General features: G+C 37.2%; 1 protein-coding gene across 1 annotated transcript in view; it reads right to left on the reverse strand.

The window, feature by feature from the left end:
• Positions 1–19,969, reverse strand: part of ANO4 (anoctamin 4) — a 210,199-nt gene that overhangs the window by 188,301 nt on the left and 1,929 nt on the right. Inside the window, exon 2 of the mRNA XM_087449050.1 lies at positions 3,950–4,054. Within this exon, the coding sequence (XP_087305176.1) occupies positions 3,950–4,054 (105 nt within the window). The remainder of the gene's footprint in view (positions 1–3,949; positions 4,055–19,969) is intronic.

Raw genomic sequence — 19,969 nt, forward strand, 5'->3', positions numbered from 1 at the left:
ACGCCTGCTTCATGGACTGCAGAGCGTTAAGATGTGATTCTCAATCTAATTTCGGAATGAAATCTTTTTAAACGTCTACTTCTCAAAAACATCTGGATTTTAAAACTGGTAACTAACAAGCAGGATTTGTTTTTGGCTAAATTGATATTATCATACATAATAAAGTAGGCACTCAAATCTTTAGATTATGTATAGAGGGTTTGAATCTTACTAGACAAACTCAAGTGTAAGAATTGCCCCATGACTTTGTCATCATTACATCAAGTTAAATCTGTCTCCGAGTCCCCATCCCACTGGCTTGGTGGACAATTTAATTTCAGTCATTGCTGACATTCCCACTCCTCTACGTCACGTATCTAGGACTACACAAAGGTTCTAGAGGTTTTGTAAACAGCAGAACATTTAAAGAGATCACTCAGGTCTCCAAGATGCAGTGGCTACTGCTGAGCTGCCCCCCTCTCAAGTCTACAGAGGAATTCATTCATTTATTCATTCATTCACAAAACTTATTTAGCAACTACTATACTCCGTACTCTGTGCTCAAGGTAATGAGGATACAACAAAGAAACAGGAAAATGAGACTGCCATCTTCCTAGAGCCTCCAAAATTCCCTGAATGCTGGAGGATCTGTTCCTTTCTCAAGCTGGGGAATCTCAGCCACAGCTGGCAGTTCAGGTGGCTCAGGTGCAGTCCCCCAGGCACACCACACAGCCATTCCCTCCCCTTCCTCCCACCCACAAGAAGCCATGCTACCACTGCAGGATGCTCTAACAGAGCTGATCTTAGGAAATTCCCCCTGTCTCTCTTTCTTTTTTCTTCTCCTATCCAAGCATCAGCCACTCAGAAGCTCAGGCTATCAGAAAACAAAAGCCAGAACTTTAGACTACACAAAATTCTGCTGAAACAAAGGAGTTCAAGGGACCTGGCTGCCATCTTGGGATGGGGAGTGAAGGTTGAGAATAGAGAGGGAGGGAAAAAAAACATCAAGGAAACACACACACACAAATATCCCCTTACATTATACTGCCATATATAAATGCTCTTCTCCTAGAAAGCAATCAAATTGTTTTCATGTTAACAACAAAACAAAATGTGATCTGTGAATTTTTAATTTTTCCTGAACTGAACTATGTAAACTTTCAACACTGCTTTATTTATTTATTTTTCTGTGAGGAAGATCAGCCCTGAGCTAACATCGGCCAATCCTCCTCTGTTCACTGATGAAGACTGGCCTTGGGCTAACATCTGTGCCCATCTTCCTCCACTTTATACGGGATGCCGCCACAGCATGGCTTGACAAGCAGTGCGCCGGTGCGCGCCCGGGATCCAACCCCGGGCCGCCGCAGCAGAGCACGCGCACTTAACCGCTTGTGCCACCGGGCCGGCTCCTCACCACTGCTTTAAAATATTATGCCTAGTACAGTGCCTGGCAAATGACAGGTGAGATAGATAGATGGATGAATGGATAAAATAACTCTTTTCTTCCTTATAAGTTGTACATCTGATACGGGGGAAGTTGAGAAACAACTTAAGGAATGTCCAGCCACTCTGAGGCATCTTCTTTTGAATAGATGACGCTATTCTTAGGGAATAATATTATAGGGCGAAAAAAATGTAAATGTACTTTACAATGCAGAAGCATGGGGAGGAATTCTTGTTTCAAGATGTAACAACATAAGAATAAAATTTTTAAAATCCAAAGTAGTTCATTTTTCCTAATCATTTTTATTTAATCTTCTATTTAGCAGAACAAGGGCCGACATAACAATTAAATATTGACTCTATCAGATAGTAAACATCTAGCCTTGTGGGTGTATACTCAGTTTTTTCACCTTTAAAATGGAGAAAATAGTATCTAATATTACTTAGGGGTGTTTTAAAAATGAAAAGAGATAGCATGGAAAAGCACTTACCATAATGGCCAGCCTACTTCAGACACTCAAGAAGTGTTTGAAATACACACACACACATACACACACCCTCTCTTCTAGCTTGATCTTGAAGGTCATACATATATGTTCACAAAATTCTAAGAAAACAGTGAAATCTTTCCATCATCCTGCTAATCTCAACAAAAATGTTTGTAGGAGAGGAGTTTTACTGACACGCAAATCCTATATTTTTTTACATTTTTATATGCTGGTTTCTCAAAGCTTTTTATCAACAATAATCTAAGGAACAGTCCCTTGAAGATCCAAACTATGTATTTTTATACTTAGAAATTTCAATAAACTGGTTAAACATTTGAGTCATATTTGGAATCTATGTAGAAATTGAAGGTAGAAGAATGGCCCAAATGTGTCCTACCAAGAAAGACCCAGGCTATGTGGGCACATCCCGAACCTACTTAACATAATACTTATTTTTTAAAAAGAAAATAAATATATTAGTTCCAAATTATTAGAAAATTCTTAAACCTATAAAAAAGTTGATTTGCATTTTAAAGTGAAGCAATATTTCCTTTCCTTTATTTTTAAATTTAAATATTAAGTACTCATACTATACTAGTCTCATAAACATTTAGTTCATTTTGGTATAAGTTTGTTCAGCCCTAAAAAATTTTAAGTTCATCTCCTGTACTTACACAGAAGCCAACTTTCATCACTTATTAAAAATTTTTTAAAAATCCTTTCAGCATTGTATAATCTATCATCTTTCAAATCAAATAAAGTAACCACATAATTTTACGACTTTTCATGCACAGTTATTTTCTCTCTAAAGTCTATTAATTTGATTTTTATTCTCCTGGGGAAATTTTTTCTCCTTTATTCATTAACCTAATATGAAGGGATTGCTGATCCAGAACAAATAGCTGGTCCTCTTATATTCTTTATTAAAAATATTTCTCTCAGAACAAGCCTCATCTTCCTCAGTTTTAGGATCCTTCTCCTCACTGTGTTTAAACCCCATACCGAGCACATTCGTGAAGGAATTAAATGAAGGGTAGGAGACCCTCCATTCTAGTCTGGTCTCCATTATTATCATATTATCTTGGTACTTGACTTCTCCCACCCTAAGTTGTCGTACCTATAAAGTGGAGATACTAATTATCTCATAAGGTCAAAGGGGAGTAGAATGACAACAGGGGGTAACAACTATAAAAATGTTTAAAATTGTTCATTAAAAATCAGTATAGAAATGCAATGTCACAAAACTAAAAGTAGCAAAGAATTGCAGTGGTTCTTTATGCAATGCTCTTCAGATCTAAACCCTTCAAATGCAACATTATATAATACTATCTGATATTAAAAGAGGAGTATCATTATCTAGAATTAGAGCTCCGATAACAAAATACGATTGTTAATGACTTAGTATGTGATATATGGTGTCACCCAGCCTCAATGTTAAATCTGTAACTTGAGTTAATGTATTGATTATGATAATATTCTTAGTGAAAACTATAAAACACAAAGTAGTTTAAAAAGAGTAAACCTTGATTAATCAAAACGCTTAGAAGAGAGGGGTTCACTTCTGGGTCACAGGCCATCATCAATGACTCCAGATACCCGTTTTGGAGAATAAATTCCAGATTTCAGCTTACGGCATCAACATTCACTTACTACTTACATTTGAGTAAAGGAATAGTATTCTGGGTTTTTTTAACAATTTTTTTTATTATGATGAATCAAGGAATCTAAAAAATGACAATACCTAATGATTTACTAAATATTATAGCATACTAAATATACAGAATTTATAATTCCACTACAGCTTTTCCACCAGGCTTCTTCAAAGACCCCAATATTATGTGGTTCAGTTTCATAAATTAAACCCACATCTCACTACCCATCTCTTCTGGTCTCAAAATTATTTTACACAGTATCACTTTTAAGACATCATTTTACTTTGTAAAAGCTTGGCATCTAAGGTTTCTAATTTTATTAACCCTCCCAAGTATTATAATAGTTTCTCCTTTTCATGGTGAATTTAAAATTTGAGTGGAACTTACTTTCTTGTATTGCATTAAGAATCTCTGAAAAGTCCACATCACTCTTTGGGCCGTCAGGTAGTATTTGCATATCCAGCTGGTAGCCTTGCAAATCCACACCTCCTTCTAGAGAAATGAAAGATATTCATGGAGTTTGCACTGGTTATCAGAGAGCCCAGCATTAGGGTCCCAAAGAGAAGCAATGTCAAAATCTAAAATGAACAGCCAGCTGGTTTGCCAATGATCCTCCCTCTTGGACAAATGACTTTAAAAAAATGAGGAACATTACCAGCCATTTGCTCCTTATGGGACCAAAAAGGTTTAATTGTATTTCCAATGCAAAAATAAGGCAATCACTTTCTTAAAATACCACATATTTCATAATATTTACTGATGATTTCCTAGTGAAGAATATAACATGTTAACCTCCACTCGAGGACATTTAAAATTATTTTCAGCTTCTACATGGCTAAAAAGTGACATTCAACACAAACACTTTATGACATCATCTTCTTTAAAACTATATTAATTCATTCTTAGGGAAGGATTTAATATTCTTGATATCACAGAAAAAAAGGTATTAATATTTTTCCCTCACATTTGGACTTCTCTGCTACATCATTTATTTTTCAATTATACTAGAATACTTTTATTTATTCTATGAAATAATTAAGCCTTTTGTATAAGGTTTGTCTGATGTATTTTTGGTGTGTTCTAAAGGAAAGGCTTTTAACGCTGCTCCACACACCTATAGGACATTTAAGGAAGTCAAAGAAACCAAGATATTAAAAAGTAGCTTTATCATTAACAATAATAAACCTCCAAATGCTTCTTAAAATAATTGGTAAGAATTTCTCCAATTTGAGGAGTCTGGAAGGGCTAAAAGCCAGTGCTAAAATAAACAGATAGCCTGATGAATAGAATGGTGCATGCCCTAGCTTCCAATATTTCTGTAGAAATAATTCTTTCATAATCCCAGGAATTATTCTTAGCCTCAAATAAGATTTTAGTTATATCTCTAACTCAAAAAGATTAAGACACAGTTACTGTCTTACAGGAACACTCATTCTAGGAGAGAAAGGGACAGAAGTAACTTAATATAATAGAAGGCGAGCTTTGGGAAGCCAGGAACTTCCACCCGCATGCTCTAATCCTGCACTTAGAACAGTGCCTACACAGATAGGCCCTCAACAAACGTATATTGAACAAATGAATGAGGCTATGTGGTAACTATGAAACAAAGGCAGTAGAGCTACAAGTAAAGCTATAAACTCAGACTCTGGAGTCAGACAAAGCAGCATTCAAATTCTTATTAGGTAACATCGAATCTCTTTAAATCTTAGTTTCCTCATCTATAAAATAGGGGTGATAATAACAGTCTTACCGAGTAGCCATGAGGACTAAATGAGATAATGCATGAAAAGCTCTTAGCTGTCACACAGCACTCAGTAAACGGAAGCCATTACTATTATCATCCATAATAATTTATTAAAGCAACGCTGGCATTTATATATCTGCCAGGCTCCATGCTATGTACTTTATTATCTCATTTAGTCTCTAACCTTGAAAAGGAGGTGCAGTGAGAAGGAGCAATTTGCTCAAAGTCACACAGCTACTAAGTTGGAAAGCTATAATACCAAGCCATGCTGTTAATTAGTCTTTAATACCACTCACATCCAAGCAGTCACAAATACAGGCTGCTGGAAATAAGAGAATTGGATTTACCAATAGTCCCATGTTCTAGTGACTTCAGACCAATAGAAAAGCCATTATATAACCTAAAAAGCAAATGACTTCCTAAATAGACTAATAAATAAAAGCCCAATTTATTTACTTTTTGTTTTTCATAGTCAGGAGCTTATAAATTCATGCAGGAGTATTTATGACTACTAAATAACCACAATTTTAAATAACTAAAATTCCACAAATTTTTAATAATGTTTTTGTTAGAGGACATATAGTATAGGAGTATAAGAAGTCACAAAAGCCGCAAGATAAAGGAGGCATTCAGGTCATTAAAGTCTGTCTAAAAGAATATTTAATAACATGGGAAATGCTTAAGATATAATGAAAAAGTTAAAAAAATGGAATACAAGGATACAGATAAAAATATGGATATGTCTCAAGTATACAAAAAACAAACCCTTTTATACAACTAGAAAAAAAGTCAGAAAGAAAATACTCCAAATGTATAGAAGTTATCTCTCAGCTGTGAAATTAGGGGTGTATTTTGTTTTATTCTTTATCTTTTCTGTTTTTCACAATAAGCATAAAATATTTAATTTTAAAGTCATTTAAAAATTCAGATTGTGGCAGTGGAGGATATTAAGTATTTAGAGTTCAAGATTCAAAATTTAAACAGTACAGATGTTAAGCCATTAAGGAATTAATTTAAGATTTTCTAAGTTAATGTAATTCTTAAGATGTATAAGTCAAATAGCTCCAAATTGCAGGGTGTAACATTCTCGTCACAGTAAACAATAAGACCGCGTTTGGAATCCCTAAAATATAAGGTATTTTTCTTCCTCTGCTCTAGAAGAAACATAAAATACACTTTCATAAAGTATAATATAATGGTCTGGAACTTCTGGCAGTAAGTCATTCACTGAAGTCTAACATGACAAAGGAGGGATGCTGTAAAACAGAGACTTTTGTAAACTTTCCTAAATGGAGAGTGATCACCGTGCAAGGCCATTTCCAAATGAATCCTTCAAGGTGACAGTCTTCATCTTTAAAACATACTGCCCAAGTGAGAGAGACTAAATAACCTCAATACACAAAAAATTGTATATCTACTTTGAACTTTTGATGTTTAATTATTTATTCTTAGTCCTATAGTTTTGATATGATTTCTAAAAAGTTGAGAATTGGAGTTCTTCCTATAGTCAAGGATGTCTCTAACTGAGTCAAAACACAAAGCTCTGAAAAATTAGGCAAGATGGTGAAGATGTCAGGGTTTCAAACTGAAGAGTCTTTAAAATAAAATATAACCCCACTGGGCCTCAGTCATTGACATGCAACTAAGTGCAATCCCAAGGAAACTAAACAAATAAGTTACATTAAAGAGGGAAGCTAAAAAGATTCCTAAAGACATGGAGAACATACTGAACAATTTAAAAAATCAAAAATAGCTACAAATCTCATGTGATCTCCAAATTTACCTTTAGTTTTTCTCACACTTGATTGATAGGAGTGATTATATTCAAATCTTAATCGTGATTCTGTAGTATGAGTCAAGTTGAAAGTAGTTTCAATACAAGTAATCTTGATAACAGCACTTACATTTAGGAAAAGGTCTTCAGCTGAGCAAACAATATTTTAAAAATTCATTTCAGGTTTGTATCTAGCTTACAGGGATTTTAGCTCAATACTTACATACCAAAGGAATCAAAAAGAACAAGTTCCAAATATGAGTTTCTTGATTAGCAAATATGTCAATGCCTCTCTCATTCCATCTGTCTGTAGAAATCCCTTTCTACTTTTAAGGCCCATCCTAAATGCTCTGCTTCAGGAAGCATTTCTTGATCCTAACAAGTAAATACTATTTTCCACCCATTGAACCCATATAGCTATCTACATTTTCCATCAAAAATAAGGTAGGTAAAGTACCTACCAGCACAGTATGGAGGAGACACTGACAAAATTTGAGTTCCTATTCCTCCCCATCTGGGTTTCATCCTCATCTCTAGCACCCTCAACTAGGCTGTAACATGATGCAGGCCTGGGACCAAACTGCATCCACATTTTTATCTCCTACAGAACTTAGAACTAGGCCTTAAACATATTAGTTGCTCAGTTAATGCTCTTTTACTGCAATTTCATATTACTAGTAACAATAATCCATTATAGACTAAGACAATGTCCCAGTTTTCCTTCCTAGTCCACAATTTTAAGGCATCTTGATAGGCTAGCTAAAGATGACTATGAAAGACATATTCTAGATCACACATTTGCCTTTTTTGTAAAATCTTTTTAAATTTTGTCAAATAACAAAGAAAATCGAAAAGCACTAAAGGGCTTATAATGAAAATCAGTAGTTGCCAACCCTACCCCTTTCTCAACCCCAGTTCTATTCCCCCAGTTCAACCACTTTTAAGCATTTATGTTTTTATTTCTTTTGGACACCTCTATTCCATCATTTCTTGATCAATTTTATATATCACTTATTGTTTTATGCTATGACACAAGACTACATAACATATTACTGTCACTCTCCCTTGTCCTTCACCTACCCATCAAATCACTATTCTTAGTTATTCTATTATACTGTCTTAGTTTAGTACCTTTAAATAAATTACTTAAAATTCAATTTATTATTCAATCAAATATATACAAATCTTATATTTGCAAATTAACACAAAGTGGTATAAAAAGCAGATTTTGCACTACACTGACCTGGATTTGAATGCCATTTTTATGTGACCTCGAGCCATTGAATAATGAGCCTCATTTTCTCCATTTATAAAATGGAAAGGATGAAATTTGGGGAGGCTTGTAAATAATTTGGCTCATAGTGTTAGTTCACCATGATCCACTAAAAATTTTATGTAACATATTCCTTCTCTGCAAAATGAGGGCCAATTCCAAGTTTAGGGCCTAGACTAAATAAAAACAATTCAGTAAAAAAAAAAAAAAAAATCCTGTAATTTGGACTTGTAATAGTTATTCCATATCGAAACAGAAATAAAGGAAAATGTGACAAAACAAATCTTACCTTCCTCTTGAGACACAAAAGACGGAGGACTCTGTAACATAGGTTTAAGCGGACAAATGGTATTTTTCGTGATTTCTTCCTAATAAATGATGCTAGATCTGAGCTTTTGTCTATATTCTATTTACATTTTGCAAACAAAAAATTGGTAGTTCCTGTCCTGAGAGGTATGTTTAATACACATCCTTAAATGCAGCATTTTTTTTTTTTACATAATAGGAAGCAGTGATATTTCAACACAATAAAATAAATCCTCACATGTAACATTTTTGGACTTAATAGGCTGCAAAGACACAATTTTTGGAATTGGGAGTTTGTTTTCAGTTCCTCATAAGTGAATTCAGTGTTTCTATGAGATGGAGAATGGTGTTAAGAAGGGAGGGAGGTACATTCTACCTTCTTTACAGACTTTCCCTGCATCAGCCAGTGTCCAAGATAAATCTTTCAAGAAGGAAAAATGGAAATGAATTTAGTTCTTCTGGAGCATCTGAAATCAGAAACCCTAGATTTACCTGTGGGATATTCTACTGGTTCTGGAAAAACTTTCCAACTCTGTTTCTTAACTTCATTTATAATACTTACAATAGAGGATGCTTCATAAGTGCTTTGCAAAAAGACACGAATCACACTCTTTTATATCAGTGTTGCATAACTCTAAATCTAGTGATATTGCAAGGTCATTCTTTTACAGAAGAAAGCTCGGCTTTGTATCAGCAGGAAAAAACAGACTGATTCACTCACACGAGTCACTACAAAAGCTAAAGATATTCCTTCAAATTATTTACACTGAGTAGTTCTAAGGACTGAATTCTGGACTGGGTCCTGACTGGAGAATCACATTTGGCTATATTGGGCAGATGTTTCTCAGGTCTAAAATGAAAATAAGAATCCCACTGCTTCAGCCAGTAATAGCTGACCTTCAACAAAATTGCTTCCACGTTTCCCAAGATTGGCAAGATAGTGATCTAAGTTATAATGAATCTCCGCACTAAGAGTTCCAGAGAGGGCCTGGAAGTCAGAGCTGCAGAGCTCCAAAAGGCTGGAAGAATTTGTGAGTCCTATAGGCAGGGCTCTGTGGGGTCTCCCAAGCTCCTAGACACTGAAGTCTGTTGCTGTGAGGACAGGGACTCTTACAGAGGAGGGGAAGAGAGAAACTCAGGATTAGGAGGGGTCACAGAATAGAAACCATGAGACTTTCAGCATCACTATAATGTTGTTTACTCTCTTAACTTGCGTGATAAATCTACAAAAGGGCTTGAAATGAATGTATGAAGCAGTATGACATTGCAAGACAACAAGCCTCATGAGAGCTTGTGCATCAGCCTCTCACCCCTAACTCAGGGAATTAAGCATAGTGGAAGTTCACCATTACCTGACTATCTACCACACTTAAGGGCTTAGGTTAGGGTTAGAGCTTAGTTATAGTTACATGTTGTTGAGCTAAATAGTTATTTAAATCTCTCCAAGCTTCTCACATATAAAATTATTTGAAATAGCCTCAGGCAGAAGATGCAGTTTCAAATTCCATAAAACACAACACTCTTTCCAGAAATTTATCACTTGGGTTTTTTGTGTGGCTGCCTTTTCCATGGCTTTTCTTCATTCACTTTGTGTTTTCAAACGGCTGTGAAAGGAGTCTTCAGAATAGTCTCTCTAACTGTATCATATAGGTCAAAATATGTGCATATGTCCCTCAACAAAGGGAAAAAATGCAAATATCTAAGGAAAGAATTTGGTATGTATTTTTAGAAAACACAAATTTGTTACTCAGCAAATGACAGGAAGGAGCACAGATACCAATGCCCATATTTGCCAAGGCCCAAAATAGCTTGTTTTCCTAAGTATCCCATATTTATTAAACTCATATCACACATCTTAAAAAAAGCCCCACTTACAAAGGAAAAGATTCAAGTGAAGGATGATTAGTGTTATTTCTAAACCATAGCACTAACTGTTCTGAAAGGCACAACATTCACCTTCAACCCAGTAAGAAATAAAACAGAAGTCCAAAGGAGCTCTTATAGTATTTCTTCCACATAATTTCAAAGCCATGTGGAAGACCTTATCTTCCAACCACACCAAAAAGCCATTTCACAAATAGGAAAACAAATAGACAATTTCATCCAAGCTTCAGATCTATTCAAGGAGGACAGGCGGATTCCCTGGGTTCAGTAAATAAGCTTCAGCCACAATTCTCAATGTCTGTTTCCAGATAAAGTGATGATGAGAAAACACCAAAATTTCACACTCAGTAATGCTCATCTTCAAGAAAAAAAAAAATTGGCACAGTGTAAAAAACCATCCATAAGAAGTTAAAGACATAGGTTCTAGCTAGGATCCATCAATTACTAATTTTGTACTTTTAGGCAAGTAATTTCATTTCCAGAGCCACAGTAAAATAGGGGTACTTCCACCCCACAGACTGCTGTAAGAACTACATGAGATGTAGGAGAAACATTTGTGAAAGCCCTTGGGAAACAACTGCAGCATCCTCTAATAGGACTATGATTATTACTGTTGTAAAGATTGGTTATACTTTTTCCTTATTTTTTTTCCCCTAAAGAACGAATTAAATCTAGACTCTCATCTAGGCAGAACTAGAGACACATCTTTCTTGGCTGTCTCTCTTTTTTAAAATCTCTCTTTAATTGCTCCTCTCCTTGCTCTCTCCCCGCAGCCTCTGGTACTGCTGTTTACGCAGTGAAACACATTATGAAATGCACTTACTGAGTTCAGAACGTTCCCTAATTTGAGACCAGGTCTTGACAGGAGGGCCAGAATGAAAGCTTGGAAACTCAAGGAAACAGGAACGAGTTTCATAATATTGGAAACAGAAAAAGGGAGGATGGAAAAACAAAAGTTTAATGCAGAGTAGAACAAAAAAGAAGTTACAAAGTGGAGCCTCACTTATACAGTCGGCCCTCCCTATCTGCGGGTTCCACACCCACGGATTCAACCAACTCCAGACCAAAAGGCCTACAATAGTTGAGTCTTTACTGGACATGTGCAGACTTTTTTTCTTGTCATTATTCCCTAAGCAATACAGTATAATGACTATTTAGCATTTACATTGTATCAGGTATTATAAGTAATATAGAGATGATTTAAAGTACAAGCAAGGATTTGCTAGGTTATACGCAATTATTCTGCCATTTCATATAAGGGACTGGAGCGTCTGTGGATTTCGGTACTGGGAGGCAGGGTCCTGGAACCAATCCCCCACAGATACCGAGGGACGACTGTACAGAAAGAAATAATCATCTGTTAAGGTGACTACATATAGTTTCAATGGAATCCTACTGGTCCCTTCTTCAGTACAATCTTCTCATGCTAAGGTTTGAACTATTACAGGGCTTTTAACTTAAATTTTCTAAGGCTTTCTTATACAAACTTGCTAGGAAATATTGCTACCCAGTTATTTGAAGAAGAAGGTAAAACATGGCACATTGAAAGAGAGAATCAGACCACCTGAGTTGGAATCTTGCCTCCACCACTTACTGACTACATGTTCTTGGGCAAGTTACCTCACTTTCTCTGTGCCTGAGTTTCCCCATCCATAAAATAACAATAATAGCATGAGGATATTATGGGAATTAAATGAGACAATGAAAGCAAAATAGCTTAACAGTTCTTGAGATTGGGAATATGGTAGAGTGCTTAATAAATTGTAGCTATAATTTTATTATTGTCAAACATTTAATACCCTTGTATACAGACAACACTACAATCATTCTAGCTCGCTGGAAACAACAAAATCCTAAAATTTCTCTTATGTGAAATTGACTTGTCCCAGCATTCAAAAACCGTATCTCTATAAGGGAAAAATAATCATGCATAAAAGGGGAAAGAGCCACTTAGGTTTTAAAAGGGAAGTAAAAGAATTGTGTTAAAAATTACTTGGGAAAATAATGAGACATAACAGCTAAACATCATTTTACAAACTTGAAAAGAGAATAAAGGACTTATTCAGGGACTAATGGCATTCCTCTAGGACTATATGATGGGCCTAATAGATACAGGAAAAGCAATAGAATATTTTAGATTTCAGAATACTTCTAATCGATTTTATATGACATAGTCATTAAACTGGAGTAATTTGATCTATACCCACTAATCTTTATAGTTTCAAACTAAAAAATTTGCAATCAATGTTTCAGTTTACTCTGCTCTTGACCCTTAAATTGTAGTCCCACGTCTGGTGCCATTTAAAACTTTTATTATTGGCCTATAAAGGGGAATAGAAAATAATATTTGTTAATTACGAGTGGCTAAAGGATAAGGTCAAAATGAAATTGATACACAAGAGAAACATCTGAAACAATCAGAGGAAAGAGAAACCACACAAATACAAGATGATGATGAATGGCTCCTGTGTCAGTATAGCACAATGAGAAGCCATCTTATTGGTATTCTGGCACAAATTAACTGGGAAACTGCTCTATGGTGCAATGACTAAGCAAGAAGTGACTCCGGGACACATGCACTTTCAGGCTTCTGATTTGGTTTTGATGATGGTGACGACAAAAATGATGGCTACCATTTATTACTGAGCACCAACTATGTGCCAAGGATCATACTGAGCATTTTATGTGAATGAATTTATTTAATGGTCATAACAATGCCATATAGGGTTGCCAGATATAACATATAAAAATACAGGGGACGCAGTTAAATTTGAATTTCAAAGAAACTAGTAATTTTTATTATAAGTGTGCCACATGCAATATTTGGTACATACTTACACTCAAAAAGTATTCATTGTTTATCTGAAATTTAACTGTGAGTCTTATATTTCATCTACCAACCCTAACACCATGAGAGAGGAATTAATATCCTCTTTTGCTGTTGAGGAACCTGAGATTCAGAGAATCTGCCCGAGTCTGTATAGCTATCAGGTAACATATCTGGGTTTTAAACACCTAACATCAAAGCTTGCATTCATAGCCAGTATAACACACTGTCTCTATTATTATGCTCTTTCCTATATCTGGATGGCCACCCTCCTGGTCCTCCTGTTAATATCATAGTTGACCTTCAAAGTCCAACTTGTACACCATGTGCCTTTTGAATCTTTCTTAAATTTTCCCCAGTAAGAATGTTCCCATAAATTTATTTATATCTCTGTCCCAGCCCTTAATACAGTTTGACTTCTATTATAGCAAGTTAAGTACAGGTCCCTGTAGGGGACATTCTTCCATGTACATTTCCCTTGTCTAACATCATCTCTATTCCCTTTTGGGGAAGTGCTTTCCCACACTGTGTGTAAGCCAAGTGGGAGGAGAAACCAAGATATCCTACTCTCCTATTATAAATGTTGAAGGGAGAGGTCTCTGTCTGTGCTATTTTTTCTCTCATCACCTTCTACCCAACCAAGGGAGAGGTACATGGTGAATAGGACTGTCTCTCCTAGGTCTTCAAAGCTTAAGCCAAATGACAAAAAATTAATAAAAATTATAAAGGTTCATTTATTCCAGGTAGTCAAATAGTTCTTTTCTTGGTTTCTGTTCCTTTTTCCAAGGCTGGTTCTCCAGGCTTTCCATCCATATCCTTCAAATTTAAATTCCTTCTTTGCTTGGATTAAATAATTAGTTTCAGTTGTTTATAACCAAAGAACCCTGACTGATCATCTCTTTGGACTTGACTATGAGCTCTCTAAGGTCCACGTGTTGTAGAGTTCTACTCCATTCCAGCCCCGAAGAGGTATCTTCCAAATAATTATTTGTTAGTACATAGTAGGCATTCAGAAATGTTTGTAAACTCAAAGCTGGGTAAATGACCTGAAATTGTTTAGGGCTGATGGCATGGAAGATCTACAAGACCCTCTCACTCTCTCTTTTTGTACTTAATAACCACTCTGAGTGGACGTCAGAGAGCATTTTGGGAATTGGGGTTATTAACTTTGTAAAAAGTAGATGGATAACTTAATAGGCCTCAATATGACTAAAATGTCCAGGCTGCTTCTAAGATCTGACTCACTACAAATAAGAAACTCAATTTGAGAGCTCTTCTGTAATCTCCCAACAGAGAGCTATGACGCATTAGTAGAAGTACACTAAAAATAAAGGGATGGAATTGAAATCACAAGCTATCTTGCAGAATAATATGAGTTATACATATATACTTAAAAACAGGTTTCTAATTGTAATTTGTTTAATTTTTCTTAATTATAATTCTGTGCTGAAGAATTGGTTTTATTTATATTTTCGACCAATAGAAAATGCAAGTAGAATTCCAGAATCTATGATAAAATTACAGATAGATAAACGTAGTGATGTGTTTTTAAGGCAAGAGCAGTGACTTGAGATATGCTAAATTACCCCACGCTGATATTACACCATTAGGAAATACCTTAATAACATTTCTTTAAATTTGTATTACATTAATATCAGTATAGGATGGCAATTAAAGGCTGACTCTACTCTACCCAGGACAAACATCAACAGAATATTCTATGCAATTCTGGCCGCTGTATTTTCAAAGAGGGAGTAATGAAATGAGACTGTTTCTAAGAGCAAAGCAGGTAGGATGGTAAAGAATCTGAAAACCATGTCACTGAAGGAAGCACTGAAGAAAGTAGGAAGTATTTCAGTTGGCAAATAGCTCTGGATCAGTTTTTGAACAATTAAAGGATCATCATTTGGAAAAAGAATTAGATTTACTCTGTATAACTTCAGAATGCAAACCTAGATCCAGTAGGTGGAATAGATTTTAACAAACAGCACAATCATTTAGTAAAACCTACTCCAAATAATGTATGGGGTTAGGGTAGATGGAGAATACAAGATAATTGAATATAGTTCCTGCCTTCCAGGAGAACTATAAAATCTAACAAGAGGACTTTGATAAGGCCTCCAAGTTCTAATGGAAAGTGGGAGATCAATTTTGACTAGTGAGATCTAGAAAGACTTTGGGGAGGAAGTGGAATTTGAGTTACATTTTGAGGAATGAGAAGGGTTAAATAGAGATTTATTGGGGGAAGAGGCATTCCAAAAAGAGGAAGGAGCTTGAGCAATGGCAGAGAAATGGAAGAGGAAAAGCGTACTTGAGAAATAGTGAAGAGCTGTGGATGGTTAAAGTAGAACAAGGCAGCTTGTGGAGCATAAAGGAAGATAAGCCAGGAAACACAGGGAGAGGTTAAATTGTAGAGGGCTTGAAAAACTGGGCTCACAAGGCTCCACTTTCTTCTGGACAGAATAAAGGTTTTTAAGCAGAGGAGGGATAATATTAACCATCTTTGGAGGAGAACTTTGGGGTGGTCTGGAAAGATAATTAAAGAGAGCCATGGAAGGCCATTCCCCGACATCCAAAACCCTCCCACTGGGCCCTCCAGAATTCTCTTCCCATCATCAGTCTTTTCTCAGATTGTTCCCTTTGTCTTCTTGCTCTAATGAAACCCTGGCTCTTCCCAGAGGTCAATTCCTCCCTGTGGCTCTTTCGTTTGTGACTATCTTTTTCCCACAGCCCTGACACCAATGGATCTGGAGAAGGAGGTATCTTCCTTGGCATTAATGCCACCTTCAGACCATTGTTCTTCCCTCTTCCCTAAATACCTCCAGCCTTGAATCTCAGGTTGTTATAGTATATCACCTTCTATCCTTTATCATTGTGCTCTCCTGCTGCCTCCTAGGTCATGCTCCCTCATTCCTTGATAAGGTTAACTCCTGGCCTCTTATAACTCTCCCCAAAACTATTCAATTCTTGACAATTTTAATACCTTTGTAGATGATCCTTCCCAAACCCTAGTTTCTCAATCCCTGAGAATTCTCTCCTCCAATGATCTTGCCATCTACCCTATTACAGTCACCCATTGTATACCCTAGTCTAGACTTTGTCATTACTAATAACAGCACCCCCCTCCATAATATCAGTCCCATGCATTCCACTCTCACAACTACCTCTTACATTTCCAGCTTTTCCTCCCATTACCCTAAGCTCAACACCTTTTCAACCTCTCTGGGACCTTCAACCAACTGATCCTATCAACTTTCCACTGTTCCTCACCCCCTTGATGGCTTCACTCCTCTCTTTGCCAAACTTAAATCACATAACTGATTGTTGCTATCATTCCCTCTCATGCAGCTTTGATTTTCTCTCTCTCTTTTCCTAATTCCTTGGCAAAATCACAGCCCTCACTAGAAAATCTAACTCTCCATCTATTTTCTGTCTTCAGTGATGTAGCTAAACAAGGTTAAAGAAAAACCCACAACCATGGTGACTTGTCCTACTCTAATTTCATGACCATGAATCTCAAATGGCCCTTCAATGTGGGCTAGCAATCGTATTTCCCCTGTCCATACCATCATATCATCATACCATCTCTGTCTCTCAACTTGACTCTATTCTCATTCTCAGTGACGACCTGGCTTCTCACTTTACAGATGAAACTGACAGTGGGAAAAGAATTTCTTAGACCCTCCTCACACTGCCAACATCCACATACTCTCCCTTCCCATCTGTTATCACAGATAAACTCTTCACAATTCTATTGTGCATAGCTCTCACTTCTTTCACTGACGCTCACATCACGAATCCTCCCGTCTCCCGAACATCATGAATTATCTGCTGGAGATTTGCTATTTTGAAAAGAAACTCTCTCTTGACCTTACTTCTCCTGCAGCTGCTGCCCTATTTCTTCACCAGCCTTCGCAGCAAAACTGCTTTAAAAAAGTTGTCTACATTCACAGTATCCAGTTCACATCCTTCCATTCTCTCTTAAACCCACTTTAACCAGGGTTTCATTCCCACCACTTCTCCAAAACTGCTCTTCACAAAATTACCATCTATCTCTCCTTTGTTAAAATCAATGGCCAACTCTTAGTCCTCACCTTGACTTTCAGCAACACTTAACTTAGATAATCACTCCTCTCTTCTTGATAAACTTTCTTTACTTAACTTTCAAGACATGTAATTTCTGGTTTCTCTCCATCCTTGCTGATAATTCTTTCTTGGTCTTCTTTGCTAGTGGTTCATGTTCTCTCTGACTTTTACTATTGGAATGTGCCAGAATTCAGCCCTTAATCCTCTCCCCTTCTCTATCTATACTCCTCCTTTGGCCATCTTGTTCCATCTCACAGCTTTAAAGACCATTTATATGTCAATAGTCAATTTTATATTTCCTTCCCAGACTAATCTCTCAAACTACAAACACATTTATCCCACCACCCACGTGATCTCACCAATTCTCAATATTATCATGTCCACAATCAAACTTCTGATCTTGGTCCCATGTCTGCCCTCAAACCCACCAAATCTGCTTCCTCTGTAGCATTCTCCATCTCAGTTGATACCAATCCAATTTACTCAGCCCAAAAACCTTGGAGTCATCCTTAGTTCTTATTTCTCTCTTACCTCACATCCACTCCATTGGAAAATCTTGTTGGCCCAACTTTAAAATACTTGCAGAATCCAAATTCTCACCACCAGTTCTGCCACCCATAGTCAGAGCTACCATCATCTCTCAACTGGATTGTTACAGTGGCCTCCTATCTGACCTTTCTCCTTTTACCTTCTCCATCTATAATCTATTCTCAAACAATAGCCAAAGTGATCGCATTACAATATAAGTCAGATCAGGGAATTCTTCTGCTCAAAATGCTTCAAGAGCTCCCATTTCACACAGAGCTCAAAGTCCTTACAATGGCCTGCAAGGCCCTGCCATCTGGTCCCTCTGACCTCTCTGAGCTGATGTTTCTCCTTCACTCCAGGCTCAGGGGCCATTGTGCTATTCCTTAAACTTCCAGACTCATTCCTATCCTAGGGTCTGTCCACTGGCTATCCCTCACTGGAATGCACTTGCCCATCTACATGGCTCATTCAGCTCCTTCTGGTCTTTGATCCCATATCTCCTCCACAGTGTGGGCTACCCTGGCCACCTTATTTAAAATTGCAACTTGTAATCCTTCCAACTGATTCTCTTACTTTTTTTAATCCATAATACAAATCCTCTTCATAAACACTATATAATTTATCTATTTATTATGTTTACATATTGTCTGTCTCCCCCAGCTAGTATGTGAACTTTCTGAGGGCCAGGATCTTTGTCTGTTTCATTCACTGATGTATCCCAAGTACTAGAAGAGTACCTGGCAACCTAATAGGCCCTCAATAAATATCTGTTGAAAGAAAGGCAGGTAGAGCAGTTGGACAGCTATTGTAATTTGTCAATTATACTCCAATAAAGCTATTGCAATAGTCTGAAAAACAGCTAATGAAGATTCAGTTCAGTCCTACCCTACAAATATTTTGGGGGGATACAGAGATAAATAATCCAGAATCCCTGCCCTTGAAGACCTTATGGTGGAGAGATGAACAGGTAATTTCAAAATGTTAAAAGATAATGGAGTGAAACCAGGGCATCCTAGAGAGAGCAGCATGAGCAAAGATTGGGAGACATCAAACAGCATCATGTGTCTGGAGAACTGAAAGCAAGTCAGTCTGATTAGATGTGATGGTAGTTGATCTGCCAACTTGGCTAGACTATAGTCCGCAGTTACTCAGTGAACACCAATCTAGGTGTTGCTGCAAAGGTGTTTTGTAGATGTGATTAAAGTCCATAATCAGTTGACTTTAAGTAAGGGAGATTTTCCTAGATAATCTGGGTGGGCCTGATTGAATCAGTCAAAAGGCCTTAAAAGCAGAGTTGATGGGACTGGCGTGGTGGCACGACGGTTAAGTGCACGCCCTCTGCTTCAGCCACCCGGGTTCACAGGTTTGGATCCCGGGTGCGGACCTACGCACCACTTGTCAAGCCATGCTGTGGTGGCGTCCCATATAAAGTAGAGGAAGAAGGGCACGGATGTTATCCCAAGGCCAATCTTCCTCAGCAAAAAAGAGGAGGATTGGGGCCAGCCCAGTGGCGCAAGCGGTTAAGTGCGCATGCTCCACTGCGGCAGCCCAAGGTTCACCGGTTCAGATCCCAGGTGCACACCGATGCACCGCTTGTCAAGCCATGCTGTGGCAGCATCCCATATAAATTGGAGAAAGATGGGCATGGATGTTAGCCCAGGGCCAGTCTTCCCCGGCAAAAAGAGGAGGATTGGCAGATGTTAGCTCAGGGCCCATCCTCCTCACAAAAAAAAAAGAGGAGGATTGGCATCGGATGTTAGCTCAGGGCTGATCTTCCTCACACACAGAAAAAAAGCAGAGTTGAGGCTTTCCTGAAGAAAAAGAAATTTCACTTCAGCTGTGCCCAAGAGTTCCAGCCTGCCCTTCCTGACAGCCTGCTCTATGGATTTCAGACTTCCCTAGACAGCTATCACAATCATGGAAGCCAATTCCTTGTAATAAATCTCCAGTGCATATCTTCTACTGGTTCTGCTTTTCTGGTTGAA

The sequence above is a fragment of the Ceratotherium simum genome, chromosome 25 (assembly GCF_057802395.1).
Source record: "Ceratotherium simum simum isolate JZ-2026a chromosome 25, ASM5780239v1, whole genome shotgun sequence".
NCBI classification, from domain to species: domain Eukaryota; kingdom Metazoa; phylum Chordata; class Mammalia; order Perissodactyla; family Rhinocerotidae; genus Ceratotherium; species Ceratotherium simum.